This window comes from Astatotilapia calliptera, chromosome 17, assembly GCF_900246225.1.
Source record: "Astatotilapia calliptera chromosome 17, fAstCal1.2, whole genome shotgun sequence".
Classification (NCBI taxonomy): Eukaryota; Metazoa; Chordata; class Actinopteri; order Cichliformes; family Cichlidae; genus Astatotilapia; species Astatotilapia calliptera.
In genome coordinates this window covers 35,363,366-35,378,509 of record NC_039318.1, presented here as the reverse complement: position 1 = coordinate 35,378,509, position 15,144 = coordinate 35,363,366, and the positions used below count along the sequence as shown (strand labels likewise).

The 15,144-nt window shown below is 39.7% G+C and overlaps 1 protein-coding gene across 1 annotated transcript; it reads right to left on the bottom strand.

The window, feature by feature from the left end:
- Positions 1 to 1,809: 1,809 nt before the first annotated feature.
- On the bottom strand, positions 1,810 to 14,914 carry etnk1 (ethanolamine kinase 1). The gene is made up of 8 exons (XM_026146827.1): positions 14,579 to 14,914; positions 12,746 to 13,005; positions 11,963 to 12,103; positions 9,617 to 9,759; positions 5,502 to 5,585; positions 5,240 to 5,400; positions 4,120 to 4,193; positions 1,810 to 3,885 (listed from the first exon to the last, which is right to left on the bottom strand). The coding sequence occupies exons 1-8, from the start codon at positions 14,723 to 14,725 to the stop codon at positions 3,813 to 3,815; spliced, it is 1,083 nt and encodes a 360-aa protein (XP_026002612.1). The 5' UTR covers positions 14,726 to 14,914; the 3' UTR covers positions 1,810 to 3,812.
- Between the last annotated feature and the right edge of the window lie 230 nt (positions 14,915 to 15,144).

The following is a 15,144-nucleotide window of genomic DNA, read 5'->3' as shown; positions in this document are numbered from 1 at the left end:
GTTCCCCCCCCCCTTTGGTGGTCCTCCTCGTACTCTGGGGCCTCTGGATGTCTGGGGCCTGGATCGCCTCCATACCTGCTTCGTGCCCTGGGGGACGGGGCTGTGGCTCCCCACACTCCCTAGCAGATCGTTACATGGAGAAACCTTTGGAATACAAGCATGCTGATCCACACAGGTGTGCACACAGGTGTACACACGGGTGTTCACAGACGCGGACTACAGCTTTCTTGGCTGCTGCCTCAAAGCACATTGTGCGCTGTCTATCTTGCATGCTGCACAATATCGTTTATTATTTAGTATCTACTGTTAGCTAGTTTATTGTGATGGTGCTGTATTTATGTTGCTCTTTTTTGTTTGCTTTCTCTTGTTTTTTTTTTCTCCATACAGGTGATCCAGGTGTTTGTTTGTTTTTCCTTTCCCCCTTCTCACCGTCTCTTCTCCCCTCTGGTTTTCTTTCTCTCCCTCTCTTTCTTTCATTCTTTCTCCCTGTCCTATCCCCCAGTCATGTCTGTCCCATTTGTAGCAACTGAAAATAAAATAAATACATAATTATAATAAAGGTCAATCAAATGGACCAATATGGCAAGGCCATGATGATCCACTTGGTAAAATAAATCCGCTTGGCATGTTTCTTGGCCTTAAGACAACAATTCTGATGGCTAAAGATCCAAATGGGACAAAAAAAAAAAAAAAAAAAGGATCTGAAAATGTTGTGTTATACTACAACCTGAAACGACAAATAGATCGTCTCCTGTACAGGCCAATGCAAAGGACAAAAAAAAAAAAAAAAAAAAAAAAAAAAAGTAACAACAGCTGTGAAATGGAATAGTCCAAATCACCAAAGTAAACTGGACCCGGGCTTGTTGCAGGGATCTGAAGTTACTAAACATTTTTTGAGTGTATGCACTCACACTTAGGACCATATAATAATAAATATGTGCGTGATGAAAGTTGGGCAGCACGCTAACGTCCTTACTCCACTCTGTATGCTCGTATGGGTCTGACTCTTTCACTCCTTTGATTTTTAACTCGTACTTTTTTCTTTGTCTTTTTGTCAAGTCTGTCTTTGTACAGACCTGTCCTGTTCTCCGTCGTTTTGTACATAACTGTTTTTGGGGCAAATAAAATGCAAGTAGGGATTAAAACTGCAAAATTAATGATTACCGGTGCTGGAAATGCTAGCGCTTGATGTCACTTGGATGAATGACCAAATGTTTCTCCCCCTGAAAACGTTACGACCAAATAAAGAGAAGCAACTTTTCAGGAAAAAAACAAACAAAAAACCTTTCCAGCATTTTCTCAGTGTGTCCGGCTAACTGACATTCCCTTACCGTTTGTAGAGCAGCGCTGTTTCACTCTATATGACCCATAAGAAAGGGGAAGGTCAAAATTGTAAGATTTCAATTAAAATGAACTTTTAAATGAAAATTCAGTGACACCTGCTATATACCCCCCCCCCCAGTCCAATATTAAAGCCACAGGGGGAGAAAAAAAAGACAAAAGCAGACATAAATGTAAATATACTTTATTTTTAAGCATATTTAGTTTTTCCAGTTTCACTCTTTACATTGAGCAGTTTTTCCACCTTAATTCATTTCTTAGAAAAAAAAAAAAAAACCTCCCTCTATGTACACATATTCACATGAGAAAAAAAAAAAGCTATCATTACGTTAGTTATACATATAAACATATGCTACAGTGGCCAGAGTTTAACCTTTCCCCCTCCAATAATGTTAAATATAAATGCATTTCTAAGATGTAGTGGTTCAAGTTAAAAGACTAGAGAGATTACTCGATATACAGTGAAAATGCACTCATCCAGTTTAATTATTCAGATGGATTTTTTGTACACTTAGTCTTGTCTACTATCTTAATACTCCAAACAACTTTCCGAGAGACCCTTTAGAAATGTTCTCTCAGCACAATCCAAACCAGCAAATTAAAAACCCTTTACCACCAAGTAGATGGTTGGGTTTATAAGTCACAGGTTAAAAGACAAGAATTTCTAATTTACCCTAGGTCCAACAGGAGAATTTTATTATCTATCCATCTTAATCCTCCAGCATAAAAAAGCAACACTTAATTAAAAAACAGAAGAGTAATAATCCTTAAGTTCATTGCTTTGAGTGAAAAATAAGACTTAAAAAAAAAAAAAAAAAAAAAGGCACAAAGGCAGACTGACACTTCTATATGTATTTATAACTGCATGAGTATGAGTGGACAACTTTGTGTCAATAACTGCTTTCACCGAGCTCTGCAAACGTGTGATTTTGTTTTGGACTAAACAAAAACCAGTTGCAAGAGTTGCTGGGTCATGGTCACATTTAAGCAGTGTGAGGATCTGAAACGCTTAGGTTCTTCTAAACATTTTTCTTGCAAGTGTTTACGGCGATCAGCACTTTGGTGTCTGCTTGTTAAATCACCGAGAGCTACCGCTTTCTTAGTTTTCATAAAAGTTCCTAAAAGATTCTTTTAAAAACAGTTTGTTTAAAGAGTTCTTTACCAACTTCAATAGTTATTGCTGTTAAAAATTATCTTCAAGTTCCACTGGCAGCCTGAGATAATCATTTTGACTTTCTTTTACCAGAATTCCACTTTTCCATACCATTTAACATCCATCATTTAACATGATAAATGCCAACTCTGCTTCAAAAATCTGACAGCCAGCAAGGCCACGTCACACACACCTCTAAATGAGAACGTGTTCACAAAATGCTTAGTCCTTGGAGCTTTAGGACAAAAGTGATTCATAATATTGACGAAGACTCCAAATCCTTCCCTATCAGGATGGACGCTGCTAACTTACCACGTGAAATCCACCAATTTTACAATCTAGTACTACAAGTGCGGAATGTAAAAATTACAGTAAAATGTATCTTTGTGTTAAGTTAAGAAAAGTGTCAAAAGTAACAAAACTAGAAGTACAGTGAGAACTACTGTCAAACCAAATGGCTTTTCAATGATCTACAACCATTTCATTTAAGGAAGATTTTGGAGGCAAACACAAGCTGCTCCCCTAAAACCCCCTTTTCTACCTTTACAAAGTAAAACATTTACTACATGGCTATTCTTAGGCACCACCCATGCATGGACAGGAAATGTAGGGGGTGGGGGTGAAAACAAGAATCACAAGACAGACCTCAAGTGTTTTTGGTGTGGCGTGGCTCCTATCACATGGGACTGAAAGACAGGACTGGCCTTTCCATGTTAGCATTTTCTACCATTTATCTTGGCTCCTTGGCAAATAAAGCAGGCTTTATTTGCCCGTTGTCATAAATGTGGTCTATGACTTGGCTGGTTCTGAGGGGGTTTACCCATGAATGTGATATTAGGAAGGTGTCTAGGCAGTCAGATTAATGTCTGGACAACTTTTAAAGAAAGACAAAAAAAAAAAAAAATAATGCTGGTAGTTGCCATGTATGTGCTCACATGATGCTTCTTCTCTGCCTTAGACAGAGCTGAGCCATCTGAAGAGCTGCTTATAAATACAATAAGCTGATATGCAAATATCAACTGAATTGATAATGAAAATAAATTTAACCAAGTGGACTTCACATTATAGCGGATCTTAAAATTGGTCCTTCACACACCCATGTTGAAAGTATGGGCTTTATCCTGATTAACAGTGTTTATCATTGCCCGTTCAGTCTTTATGGATGTGGACTTTAGAGGGGATCTTCAGAAACTAAACTGGACTCAGAGTCTGGCTTCTTCTCAACAGGGACCTCTAGAGGGCACTCTGAGGTCATCGTGTGAGGTGCAGAGCAGGTTTGAGGACGAAGAGGAGATGATGATGAGGGAGGTGCGGGCTTTTATTCTGGTAATTTTAGTGCAGCCGCTTCTGGTTTCATCTTGAAATACTGGTTAAACCGCAGGACTGCATATCTGATTGTAAAGTAGAGACACACAGCAGCAGTGCCAGCAGTGAGATAAATATGTACGTGACATGTTACCACGAAATGCCAGTGCAAAAATAACAGAACATCCTAAAATATCCATGTGGATGCTTAACATTTTGTTCTTAAACGTGATTAAGTTACTAAATTGTGCTTGCCACACCAAGATATAACGGCTCAAAGAAAAGTGTGCTCGCTAGATTATTTAAAGATGGCAACTTACCCCAAGAAGTCAAAGTCGATGGTGGAGAATCTGGCCTGAATCAGAGCCCAGAGACCCCAGAAAAAATGAGAAGCCTTGGCAAAAAGGAGACAGAGAGAGAAAGGTTCACCGTGTGCTCACAGTCTAAAAGTACATGTCATTTCCAATTATCGAACATGACACACACAAGTACGTATAAAACTAGAGGCCCTATGGCAGCAATTACAAACAGCTCACACAGAAATACAATTGTTTCAGTTGCCCATCCTCCACACTGCCCTCTATTCCTCTTTAGAGTAAACAAGGCAGAATCTGTCTCACGGGACAACGGCGAGTCTCACCAAGGCTGCAAGTTATCTTTAGTTATTGTTACCCATGTGGTGGCTAGATTAGTGAGTGTGTCAGTCATCCTTCTCTCATATTCAGAGCAGGTAGTTTATGTCTGTGTGATCTGTATAACATGCACCACTCTGACCCAACAGCTTACAGTGTGGAGAATCATTCAGAACAAGCCCTAAGGACCTCACTGTACTTGGTCAATGTCTAATGTTAATGCTTTATTTTTGACCATTTTGGGGGAAAGGCTGAATTATACAGAAGTAACATTTGTCTGTTCAGGTAACTATTTTATCTTTTTAAAACTACAGAGTAAATATTTGTACTAGTTCAAGACTTCAAGTGACAAGTTTGCTTTGCAGGCGGTTCCTATTATTTTCTCCAAAGCACATGTGCGTTTAGTCACACAAAATAAATGTGGGTGATCGACACCATTACTAGAATACTGTTGGAGTTCTTAATAGAGTTTGTTTTGTGATAAACAACATTTGATGAGAGACACAATATAAAGTGCACCTTTGTGGCCAATCCCTCACAGTAACACTAATATACCAGATTTATAGTAAGCTGGTGATACGGTAGCTCAAATACTTAATCCAGAAAGGCTAAAATAAAAAAATAAAATAAATGCAGCTTGGTCTGATAAACTGTAGACCAGGTGCAGCTTTACTGTAACAGTGCAAACATTCGGCTTAAAATGATTATTTTACTGAAGCCAGGCTGTGTCTGTTGTGTTCACTTCACATCCAACTACCAATCCATCCATTATTGAGTAGATGACGCTGGACCAACTACAAATACTTACCAGGGCAAACTGGTTGACTTGGACATAGAGGCTCTCCACTTCTCTGTCAGTGACTGCACTACCTTGGCCTTTGTGTTCCTTATAGGCTTCGAGATAAGAATGCAGCCACTGAAGCTGAAAGTCCTGCCCAGGGTAGTGACTATAGTCCACTTCATTCAGGCCTATAAAACAGAAATAATAGTAAATATTGTGCATCTATACCATAGCAAAGCAGCAAACACAAATTACTTTCACATATGTGAGTGGTTTGAGTTACACTTACCAGCAAACTCATTGAAATGGTTCCCAATGTCATAGGCTTGGTAATTGTACCCAGTGTACTCGTAGTCAATGAACTTTACATTCCCTGGGAACAGAAGCGTCATCATTTAGACAAAGACACGAGGAGGCAGACATTACAATGATTATGTTGCATTTCCCTTTGATAACTCAGAATGTCAAGGTTTTTCATGTAATTTCCTATCTTTCTGACTTCCTAACTGGACTGGCACGGTTACTGAGCTAGTTTTAAGGGCTGATGAGTAAGAGTTTGCATTTTGAATGTAGCAGAAGTGTTGAGGAACAGACAATTTTGATGAAACAAACATCAAGATGTGCATGTCTGTGTTCATTTGAAAGCTGAGTTATAAATCTTAAGGCAGCTGGAACATATTAGCAGAAATCAAAGAGTACAGAGCATGCTGTAATACGTGAAACATGTGCAAATGGTAAAGGAAAAGGAGCAGAGCCTGCTTCTCAGAGAACATTTGTTTTGGACACAAACACAGAGTAAAAGGAAAATGGCCAAGTCAATGTTATGCTTTGAAGACAGAAACAAGGAAAACGGGGCACAGGGAACAAAAGGAGGAAGATAATAAAATACAAAGAGATACAAAGAAGAGAGACATTTCACACACGTGAAATAAGTAGCCGGTGAGCAGCCAAAGCAAATGTACAGCAACCACACTATTTGATCCATGCTCTCAGAAAGTTCAAGTTCCACGTACTTACAAGCACAAGTCAACTTACAAGTTCTAAGAAACTACGCACCAGCAGTGATGATGGCTGAAGACAAACAGGAGCAACAACTCTCAGCTTAACTGAGAGCTTCAGACAAATTCTCGTGATGTGTATGAGTCACACACACATGCCCATAAGTGCACACACAAAATCCCACACAGCCGCTAATGTAGGCACCAGTTTCAGGCCAGGTTTGCAAAATATATGCACTTATATTTACTGTCATTTGGAATCTGATGTAAGAGCATGGAAGGTAAAATTCAAAGAATATGGTGCTGCGTGAGTGCATCTGCAGGTTGCTGAAAATGTGATTTCACTGCACAGACAATGAACAAAGAGAGAAGCATCCAGTCAAAGTCAAAATGCAAACACTTACTTTCACAAGCCCAGTTGTTACAGAGACATTAACAAATACAGATTTTTTTTTTTTAACAGTACTTTTAATTAAATGTCTCTACTCTACTAATTATTTTTGGCTTTAGCTAGCTTCTTTACCCTAGTGTATGGAACATTAGATTTTGAGTTGGTGCTGGACTACAAAGAAAGACACTTTGAGGTGGGTTACCAGCCGGCGTGTGGGTCCTAGCGGGACACAACTGAACACCTCCGGGCAGTGGCTATAGCCCCCCTGTGCAGCAGATGAAAAGGTTGGGGCAAACATCTTTCACACATGCTCACTCTCACTGACACAGTTGTCTTTTAGCCATTCTTTCACACCCATTCCATCAAGCCTAACCACCACCCCTTGACTTAACACTCCCCTTCATCACTCCCTTCCTATTGGTCCGCTGAATATCCAATAGCCTAACATCACTACTGCTTCTGCAAAGTAGCTCTGAGAGGCTTGCTGTTAGCTGCTGAGCTGCAGACTTACAGGGCTTTGGGCCAGAGTCAAGAGATTTGGTTTTTTTGAAAAAGAAAAATCTGAGCAACAGTTAGAGGAGTGGGGAGAGTAAAAGATCCTGTGACTGGGACCGAGAGACAGGAACAAGCAGGAAAATGTAATACAGCCTTTGTTATAAGTGTGCGACAGCTTAAAAAAAAGAAAAAAAAAAAAAAAGAAAAAAGATGACCGCTTCCAGCTCTTTTGTTTATCAATGCAGGAAGTGGTAGCTTTTCTGCTGTCACGTTAGCAGACAAGTGGTTTCAAGTCAGCAGCTACAGCTGAACAGAAGTGACAGGAAGTGGCATGGAAGTCATTCAGTTTCTTTTTATGCCAACTCAACAAAAGGATGTAAGTGCACTATAAGACAGCAACTGCATTTACAAAAACGACACCTTAGACAACTGAGTGGGCGCAGCCAGAAATACAATAAAGTTTGCTTGGAGCTGAAAGGCCCAGAGTTTATTGTGGTGTCATTCCATTACAGTTGTCATTTGTACGTGTGGTTTAGTTCTGTTTGGATGTTTGAGGGAGATACAATTACACTAGATCTTTTTATCCAGTACTTATTGAAGATTGTAATATGCTTCTGCAATTCCACAAACATGCATATTGAGTGCCCAAACTTTTACATGCCTATACAAGAAATTAACTTTAGAGTACAGGCTCCAGGCGATGTTGCATTTCTGTGTGGAGGAATTTAAGAGTGTTGCATTGTCATGCAAAGCCGGGTGACACCAGAACTTTTCCCTTGCTCAGCCTTCGCCTGATGTGCAACACAGATTTTATTCAAGTTCTATAAGTGGCAACACTCTCTCAGAAATATATTTGTATGCAGGAGTTTTTTTTAGGCGCGCCCTGGCAAAATGTTTTTTCACAAGCTTTATAGTTATATCTTTTTATTGAAAGTTAGATTATATTCTTTATTGTTACTGTCAACTATTCCCATGAAAAGACAATTACTAAGAATGACTTACACATTGTTATTTTTTGACTTTTTAAGCCAGACCTCCAAAAATTGCTACAATTCTTTACCCATTTCAAATAAGTCTCAGTGGTTTTCTTTAAATTGTTTTCAGTCACAAGAGTAAAATAGTGAATTTGTTGACATGACCAGCCAATGAACACACATTTAGTGCAATTAGGAGCATCTATTAGAGCAATTTGTGAGAAATGTATTGTTAAAAATGAAGTAACTAGGTAGTAAATGCCAACAACACCTTAACTCATACTGTATTTCTCATGAACAAAAGTTGGTCTAGACTTGAACCACATTTGAGGGCTTCATTTTAAATCCACTGTGCTATATTACACATGAAATAATCCCAAAACATGGACCTTTAGCTGTACCTGGATTCAGTGTGGATCTTATCATGGGGTTAGTTTACAGAAAAAAAAAACAGAATACTGTATCACCACGTCCTTTTCTTTCTAGTGATTAATAGTGACAAAAAAAAAAACAAAAAAAAAAACTGTGAAGAGAAGCAGAAAGCAGCTTTAAAATTTTGCCATTTGAGTGGTGCTCAGAGTTACTTACAGCAAAGACACCTATAAAAACGGGTGTGTAATAACCAGTACTGTAGGAACAATAGTTTGTCAGATGGACAACTGTTGGCCAAGTAGCAAAAGGAAGGTGACAGGTAGATAGTTTAGATAGTTGGCTCCTACTGCTGCCATGAACTCATCCAGATTAGTCTGAGGAGTGGGCAGAGTATGCGAGGGCCCTCAGAGCCGACCGTGTGTGAGGTCTGTCTCTCTCCATTGCCTCCCTGGGGCAGGGTGGGGCAGCCACAGCCTCTGCTGTTATTCCTGAGGGAGAAAGGCTAGACACAAGGAGCTGTAAGAAGGGTCTCGCCCCTCGTCACACACTGACGAGGGGGCTGACAGCTCTTAAACAACCCCCCTCCCACATACATAAATCCACTGGATTCATAGGCTGGTATAATTGCAGTAGCTCAGTGCACAAGTAAGTTTACCCGAAGACTGTTTGCTTCACATTCACACCAACAAAAATGGCAACATAGCACCAAAAACATATGCTGCCAGTAACACAGACTATGTATGTAGCATGATGCAATGATGCTGCTTTTTCAAGCTGATAACATTTCTAATTGTATTTTCAACACAGAATTAGAACGACAGATTAGACAAATTTAGAAAACAGAATAAATCCATGAGTCAAGGCTTTTCTCTTTGCACAACTTTTTACCCTAACAGCCATGACTTTTTACTAGGTATTTTGTATTCTTGTACAGCACTTTGGTCAACGTTCCTGTTGTAATTAAATGTACTATATAAATAAATAAACTCACAGATTGTCTTGTCTGACCGTTCTTATTCTACAGCTACCGTCCAATGCAAACACTGACAATGAGTGTAGCATATGACTAGGGTTGAAATCATCTAATTAATGCAATCATATCTGGGTACAGGGAGCAGTGTAGTTCGCACTCAGTCACACAGAAAAGTATGCGACTACACCCCGTCATACTCACCTTCCTTCTGGTTATAGATGATGTTTTTGCAGAGAAGGTCGTTGTGGCAGAGAACGACGGGGGAGCCGAGCACAGACAAGCTCTGCTGGAGCCACAACAGCTCTTCTCTGAGGCTCCGTGCGCTGGGAACCTCCCTGCTCAACCTGAAAGAGGCAGAGAGTTTACAAGTTGGTTACAAAGTTATTCATAGACTGCTCAAAAAAAAAATTAAAGGACACAGATCAGATCTCAATTTAGAGGAGGGGGGGGCTTATATCTATACTGATACGAACTGGGTAGCACGTTAAAAACAAAAGAGTTAATCTATTGAGTGAGGTCCAAGGACTTTGTCTCGCTACCTAATGGCTTTCAGGGTGCTGCTGCCTAGCCAATTCTGGTATTCTAATACAATTGCCAGTCGGGCTCCACGGCGCTGGGCAGTGAGCATAGAGTCCACTAAAGGACTTTAGGACCTCAGGTTTTTTTGTAGAGTTCTGGTAGTGCTCATCCTGCTCCTACTTCCACAAAGGAGCAAATACCAGTCCTGCTGATGGGTTAAGGACTTTCTATGGCCCTCTCCAGCTCTCACAGAATCTCCTTCATGCTCTTGAGACGGTGCTGAGAGACACACCAAACCTTCAGGTAATGACACATATTAATGTGCCATCCTGGAGGAGCTGGACTACCTGTGCAACCCCTGTACGGTCCAGGCATCACCTCATGATAGCAGTAGTGACGCTAACCCTAGCCAAACATAAAACTAGTGAAAACAAACAAACAACAAAAACAGTCAGTCCCTCTTTTGTTCATTTCTTTCACAGCAAAGCAGCTGAGACTGCTTAACAGCCACCTCTGCTACTTAACTGACCAGATCAACATCCCAGAAGTTTAACTGACTTGATGTTGTACTCTGATTGAAAAGTGTTACTTTTTTGAGCAGTATTCAATGGGAGATGGAGATAGATAAGTCAGTATGGGGAACCTGAAAGTAGAGGTAGAAACAGAAGTATGGGAGAAAACAGGAACAGAACAACAGGCACTAGAAGGCAAGAAAATCAAATGTGGCACTTTATGAGGTGCAAATAGGTACAAGTAGTCTATTTTTGTAGTGTATTGTTAATTTAAATGCAAATACGTATATCACACTTGTCAGTAAAGCCCAGAATGACAAAACGAAACTGAGCAGAAAACAAATAAAGAAGGTGGCTAAGTATCACTACAGGAATTAAAAAAGAAATAAAAATCAGAGATTAAAACTATCAGTTGTTGTATTAAGAGCATCTTTACAACTAATAGCGTTACATTAGAACCTTTTATCAGTGGCATCACTGCTTAAACTGCAGTAAGCACAAATCGTGAACACCAGGAACAGAAAATAGACACTGTTCCCACAACACTCACTGGAAGAGAGTTTTGCTCTGTACTTCCTGTTTGGATTGGATTCTTAAAAGACTCGTGTTAAATGAATTCCTTTTCTTTGTTACTTGTAGAATGTGGCAAGAAATTGGAAAGAAGAGTATTCAGTGTCCGTGCTCATTAAACATTCGGACACTTCAGTAAACAAGACTCGAGATGCCACGCCTCTTACACTCTGACTCAACTTAATAGTATTTCTTACAGTATTAATATTTGCTTGACCTGCATGGAACAGCATATAAAGCAAATGTTTGTTTTGGATTCATTTTAAGTGCCAGTAGATTTGAAGGCAGCTATTACTGTTAGACAAAACGGCAAAAGCATGTGAGGGAGACACTGTAATCATAACTCATTTTTATGTTACGCAGCCCCTCTTTTTTTAAGCCATAAATGAGCTACTTTACTATTCTAGGTTGCTGGTCATTGATGTAGCAAAACTTAGGGAAAGACGTGCATAGTCTCTTGGGAATGCAAAACAAATGTCCTGAAACTATGCAAAGGACTTGACATACTTCCCCAGATACGATCGCCTGATAAATATCCCTGTGTTTTGTCTTTAAAACCTGAGGGATCATGTGACTCACAGATAAAGCTATGAGGTCATATCACGCCATGCTGATAAAAAGGCGTGGCAAATTCATTTTCAGAACTTAATAAAGTCTTTAAAAATACCAAAACCTAAACATAATAGTAGTAATAAACATTACATAACCACTTTTCTTACAATGCCAACTCTTGATTCTTGATCCTGTATGAAACAGTCAATTGAAGTCATGTGTGAAAAAAGGGACATATACATAGTGTAAGCGAGCTGAACAATATATGAAATGCATTTCACTTCTTTAGACAGTAGAAGTGAAACTCAACTGGGCTTTGAGACATATGAGAACCTGAGTACTAACCAGCTCTCTAACAGATCTGGCAGACTAAGTCTGATCTATGTGGTCTCACCTGGCATTCTGCTCAGGGTCCTTGAAGGATTTGGGGATGAGAGTAAAGTACTTGCCCATCTTCAGCCACAGGTCAGACTGGGGTAACCAGCCATTATGGGCGTGTATGGCGTGGTACCTGGCCAGCTGCCTAGCAATGAGCCTGCAAGGTAGAAAACAAGAAGACTGTAACTACAACAGCAAGCAGCAACACACAAATGGGCTATAAAAGGAGGGGAATTGCTTTAACTTTATTATGGATCAGATTATGCAGTCTTGTCAGTAAGTAATTATTAAAAAAAAGAAACCTGCTTTCAAAAAGTTATTAAAGTTAAAGCTAACAGCATTTAATGTGTATTATTTAAACTCGTGGTATATTTCAAGAAAAATTAAAAACCTTACAACTGAAAACGAACTTATTCTGTTCTCAAAAACTGATTTCTGGGATGTAGTCAATTGCTGTCTTTATGGCTTTTCCCAGTTAACTGAATGGAATTGACTGCTTCATACTCTTTCTGCAAGTTGTTATAGACTGTAACTGAGAGCCATGCAATCACATGGTTCATGTCATTTTTGTAAAGGGAAGAAAAAAAAAAAAGCTACATCCAGCTAAAAGGCTAATATTTGGAGCCTAGAATGTGCCGATACAATCAACCAAAACACTGGTGCAGGTATTGCACAACTCTGTTCAGAATCTATTTTTAGCCTCAGACAGGTAGACGGTGAGGTGGTAGAGCATACAACACCCAAAGTCAAGTGACACTGTAGAAGCTCCATTTTGCATAGCAAGATTTTTTTTTTTTACCTAAAAACAGGCTGGCTGCGAATGTGCTCAGGCTCCAGTGCAGTTCCTTGCAGAAATTCATAGCACAGACCATTGTTGAAGGTACAGTAAAGGCGTGGGGCACAGCAGTGTGCATGCAGTACTCTGAAACCCTTCACCTCATTTTCCCTATCGATCAGCAGTTCTGTTTTGTTGCCATAAATACGGACCAGAACCACATCCTGCATGGTTGCACCCACGTAGCAGCCAAGCAGTTTATTGGTTATTCCATCTGTGAAAAACTGCAGAGGGGAAGACAAGAGCAGAGGACAGATTAATCAGTGGGATTTCATCTGTCCCATTCTTCAAAATTTGAACTTGACACCTACAATTAGAGGAAGTGGAACTGTCCACATGATTCTATTTAAATTCTGAGCCTGAGAGCCCACACCTTTTTGGCGTTACATAAGTTCTGAGAGGCGTCAGAAGTGGCAAAATACTGCAAAACAAAGCGGAATCCTACAAAAATTTGGGTTGTGTCATTTTGGCTGATTTTCGCTTTACAATCTCTGAACACTTTTGTAAAGGTTGAGGGGTCAGCATACCAACCCTAATTGTTTACTCCATCTAGGATTGACGGAGAATGACAGGACTGTCAGGAATTTTATTTTCCATTAGATAGCAATGGCTGGCATTTGCTGATTCCCCACTTTGAGCTCATTGATGAATAATACAGGCAAGAACAGCAGACGCCCTGACAAGCTTTCATTCTCACTATTTACCAAACACCTCCACTTTGTTCGCAGAAAGGAAAATACCACTTTCTGGGTGTCTGTTTATAGTTGTAATGTATACATGTCACACTGTTATCCTGCAGGGTAACGTAAAGTGTTAAACTTTGGAAGATCAATTTGCACTCTCATAAGATTAGATTAAGCCTCTTATGTAAATAGCCCACAGTCATGTTGCGTTTCGAGTCAGTATTTCTTCCTGAACCTTACGTTTAATACATACTTCAATACTGTACTACTGTTAACGCATTCTGTTAAAAAACAAACAATCGACTGCCTTTTATTCGTGAAATCATAAATATAGTAAACTGAAAATATCCACGTCATGACACTTTATTATGCATAGCATCTTTTTAATAGTGCAGGCCATTGAAACACAAAGCTGCAGTTGTCTGATGTCTTGAACTGCAAACTGGAATAGTTCGGTTAAAACGTGTTCCGAATATAGCCAGATATGTGTGTCACGGGTTAATATGGTTTGACGGTCACACCCTGACACAGCGTAGCATCAGCATCCACTGAGTGAGGACAATATAAAAGTGTGTGCTGCATAAGGGTGTGTGGGAAGAATAAGCAGCATGAACATTTACTTGCAACAAGAACATCTAGCGAACAGTTTAGCGTCGGCGATATTATGAGCCCGCATCTGCGCAGTCAAATCAATCGTTCTTTAGCGCAGTCCCTACATAAACGTACACTTGCAATTTCTTTCTTTCTTTCGGTTTTCTTTTTTTTTTTTCATTTTTTGCGTGTGTCGTGTAACGAAAAAAACCAAACAAACAATAAGACATACAAATTTAAAGATCAACTATTCACTGCGTTCATTTCCTGGTTTGGTGGTTTGGTGGCGACTCACAAAAATGAAGTCATCCCACCTGTTTAACCGTTAACAGTTAATGTACGACACCAGTAAATATTTAACATCGGCAACAGTTTTTAAGTGGTTTACTCCTTAATAGCTAACGTCCCTTTTTTTAAACGGTAAGGTTATAAATACTTGATATGTGGGAGAATTAAAAGCTATGGTAAAAATCAGTAAATATTTCACATGAAATGAAAGTGCGTGTAATGAAATAAACCGCACCTTCATTTTGATCTCGAACGGCCTCCAGCTTGGTCTCAGCTCCTTCATCAGTTTCAGTGCACCAGGTCTGTAGTCGTTCTCGTCAACTGTCACATCTATTTTGGGCACAGCGGGAGCCTCGTCGGGAACATGGATGTAGCTAGCCATAGCGGAGTCGATATTTGTTGAAATACTTGAAATATTATTATTATTATTTTGTTGTTGTTCTTAAACTGCAGTGCACCTATCTGCTTCCAAATGCGCAATGTATGAAACTGCTCGAAGACCAGCACAGGGTATATAATCCCTGAGTCCTTGCTGTGCGGCAACGCCTCTCAAAAAGCCCCACCCACCAGGGGAAAAAAGATGTTCTCCTGATGCATGCTGGTAATCGAATGACCAAAAGAAGCGCATGCTCAAAGACTTAGCGCGCACCGGTGGCGGAGCTTAATTTTTAAAAATGACATCCTGCTCATGGAAAAAAAACCAAGTCATGTTAATTAATTGGCAGAGATGCAATGCAAGCAAAAACAACAACAACAACAACAAATTACCAGATAAAAAACGAACAGCAATCAAATACATCA

What these genes read in the sequence shown, in the direction of transcription:
- etnk1 (XM_026146827.1), bottom strand. Translation starts at nt 14,725, where the DNA reads ATGGCTAGCTACATCCATGTTCCCGACGAGGCTCCCGCTGTGCCCAAA. An exon ending in CGTTCGAGATCAAAATGAAG is followed by an intron (nt 13,006 to 14,578) that starts GTGCGGTTTATT and finishes TCCCCTCTGCAG; the next exon opens with TTTTTCACAGATGGAATAAC. An exon ending in CATCTATAACCAGAAGGAAG is followed by an intron (nt 5,586 to 9,616) that starts GTGAGTATGACG and finishes TTCTGTTCCCAG; the next exon opens with GGAATGTAAAGTTCATTGAC.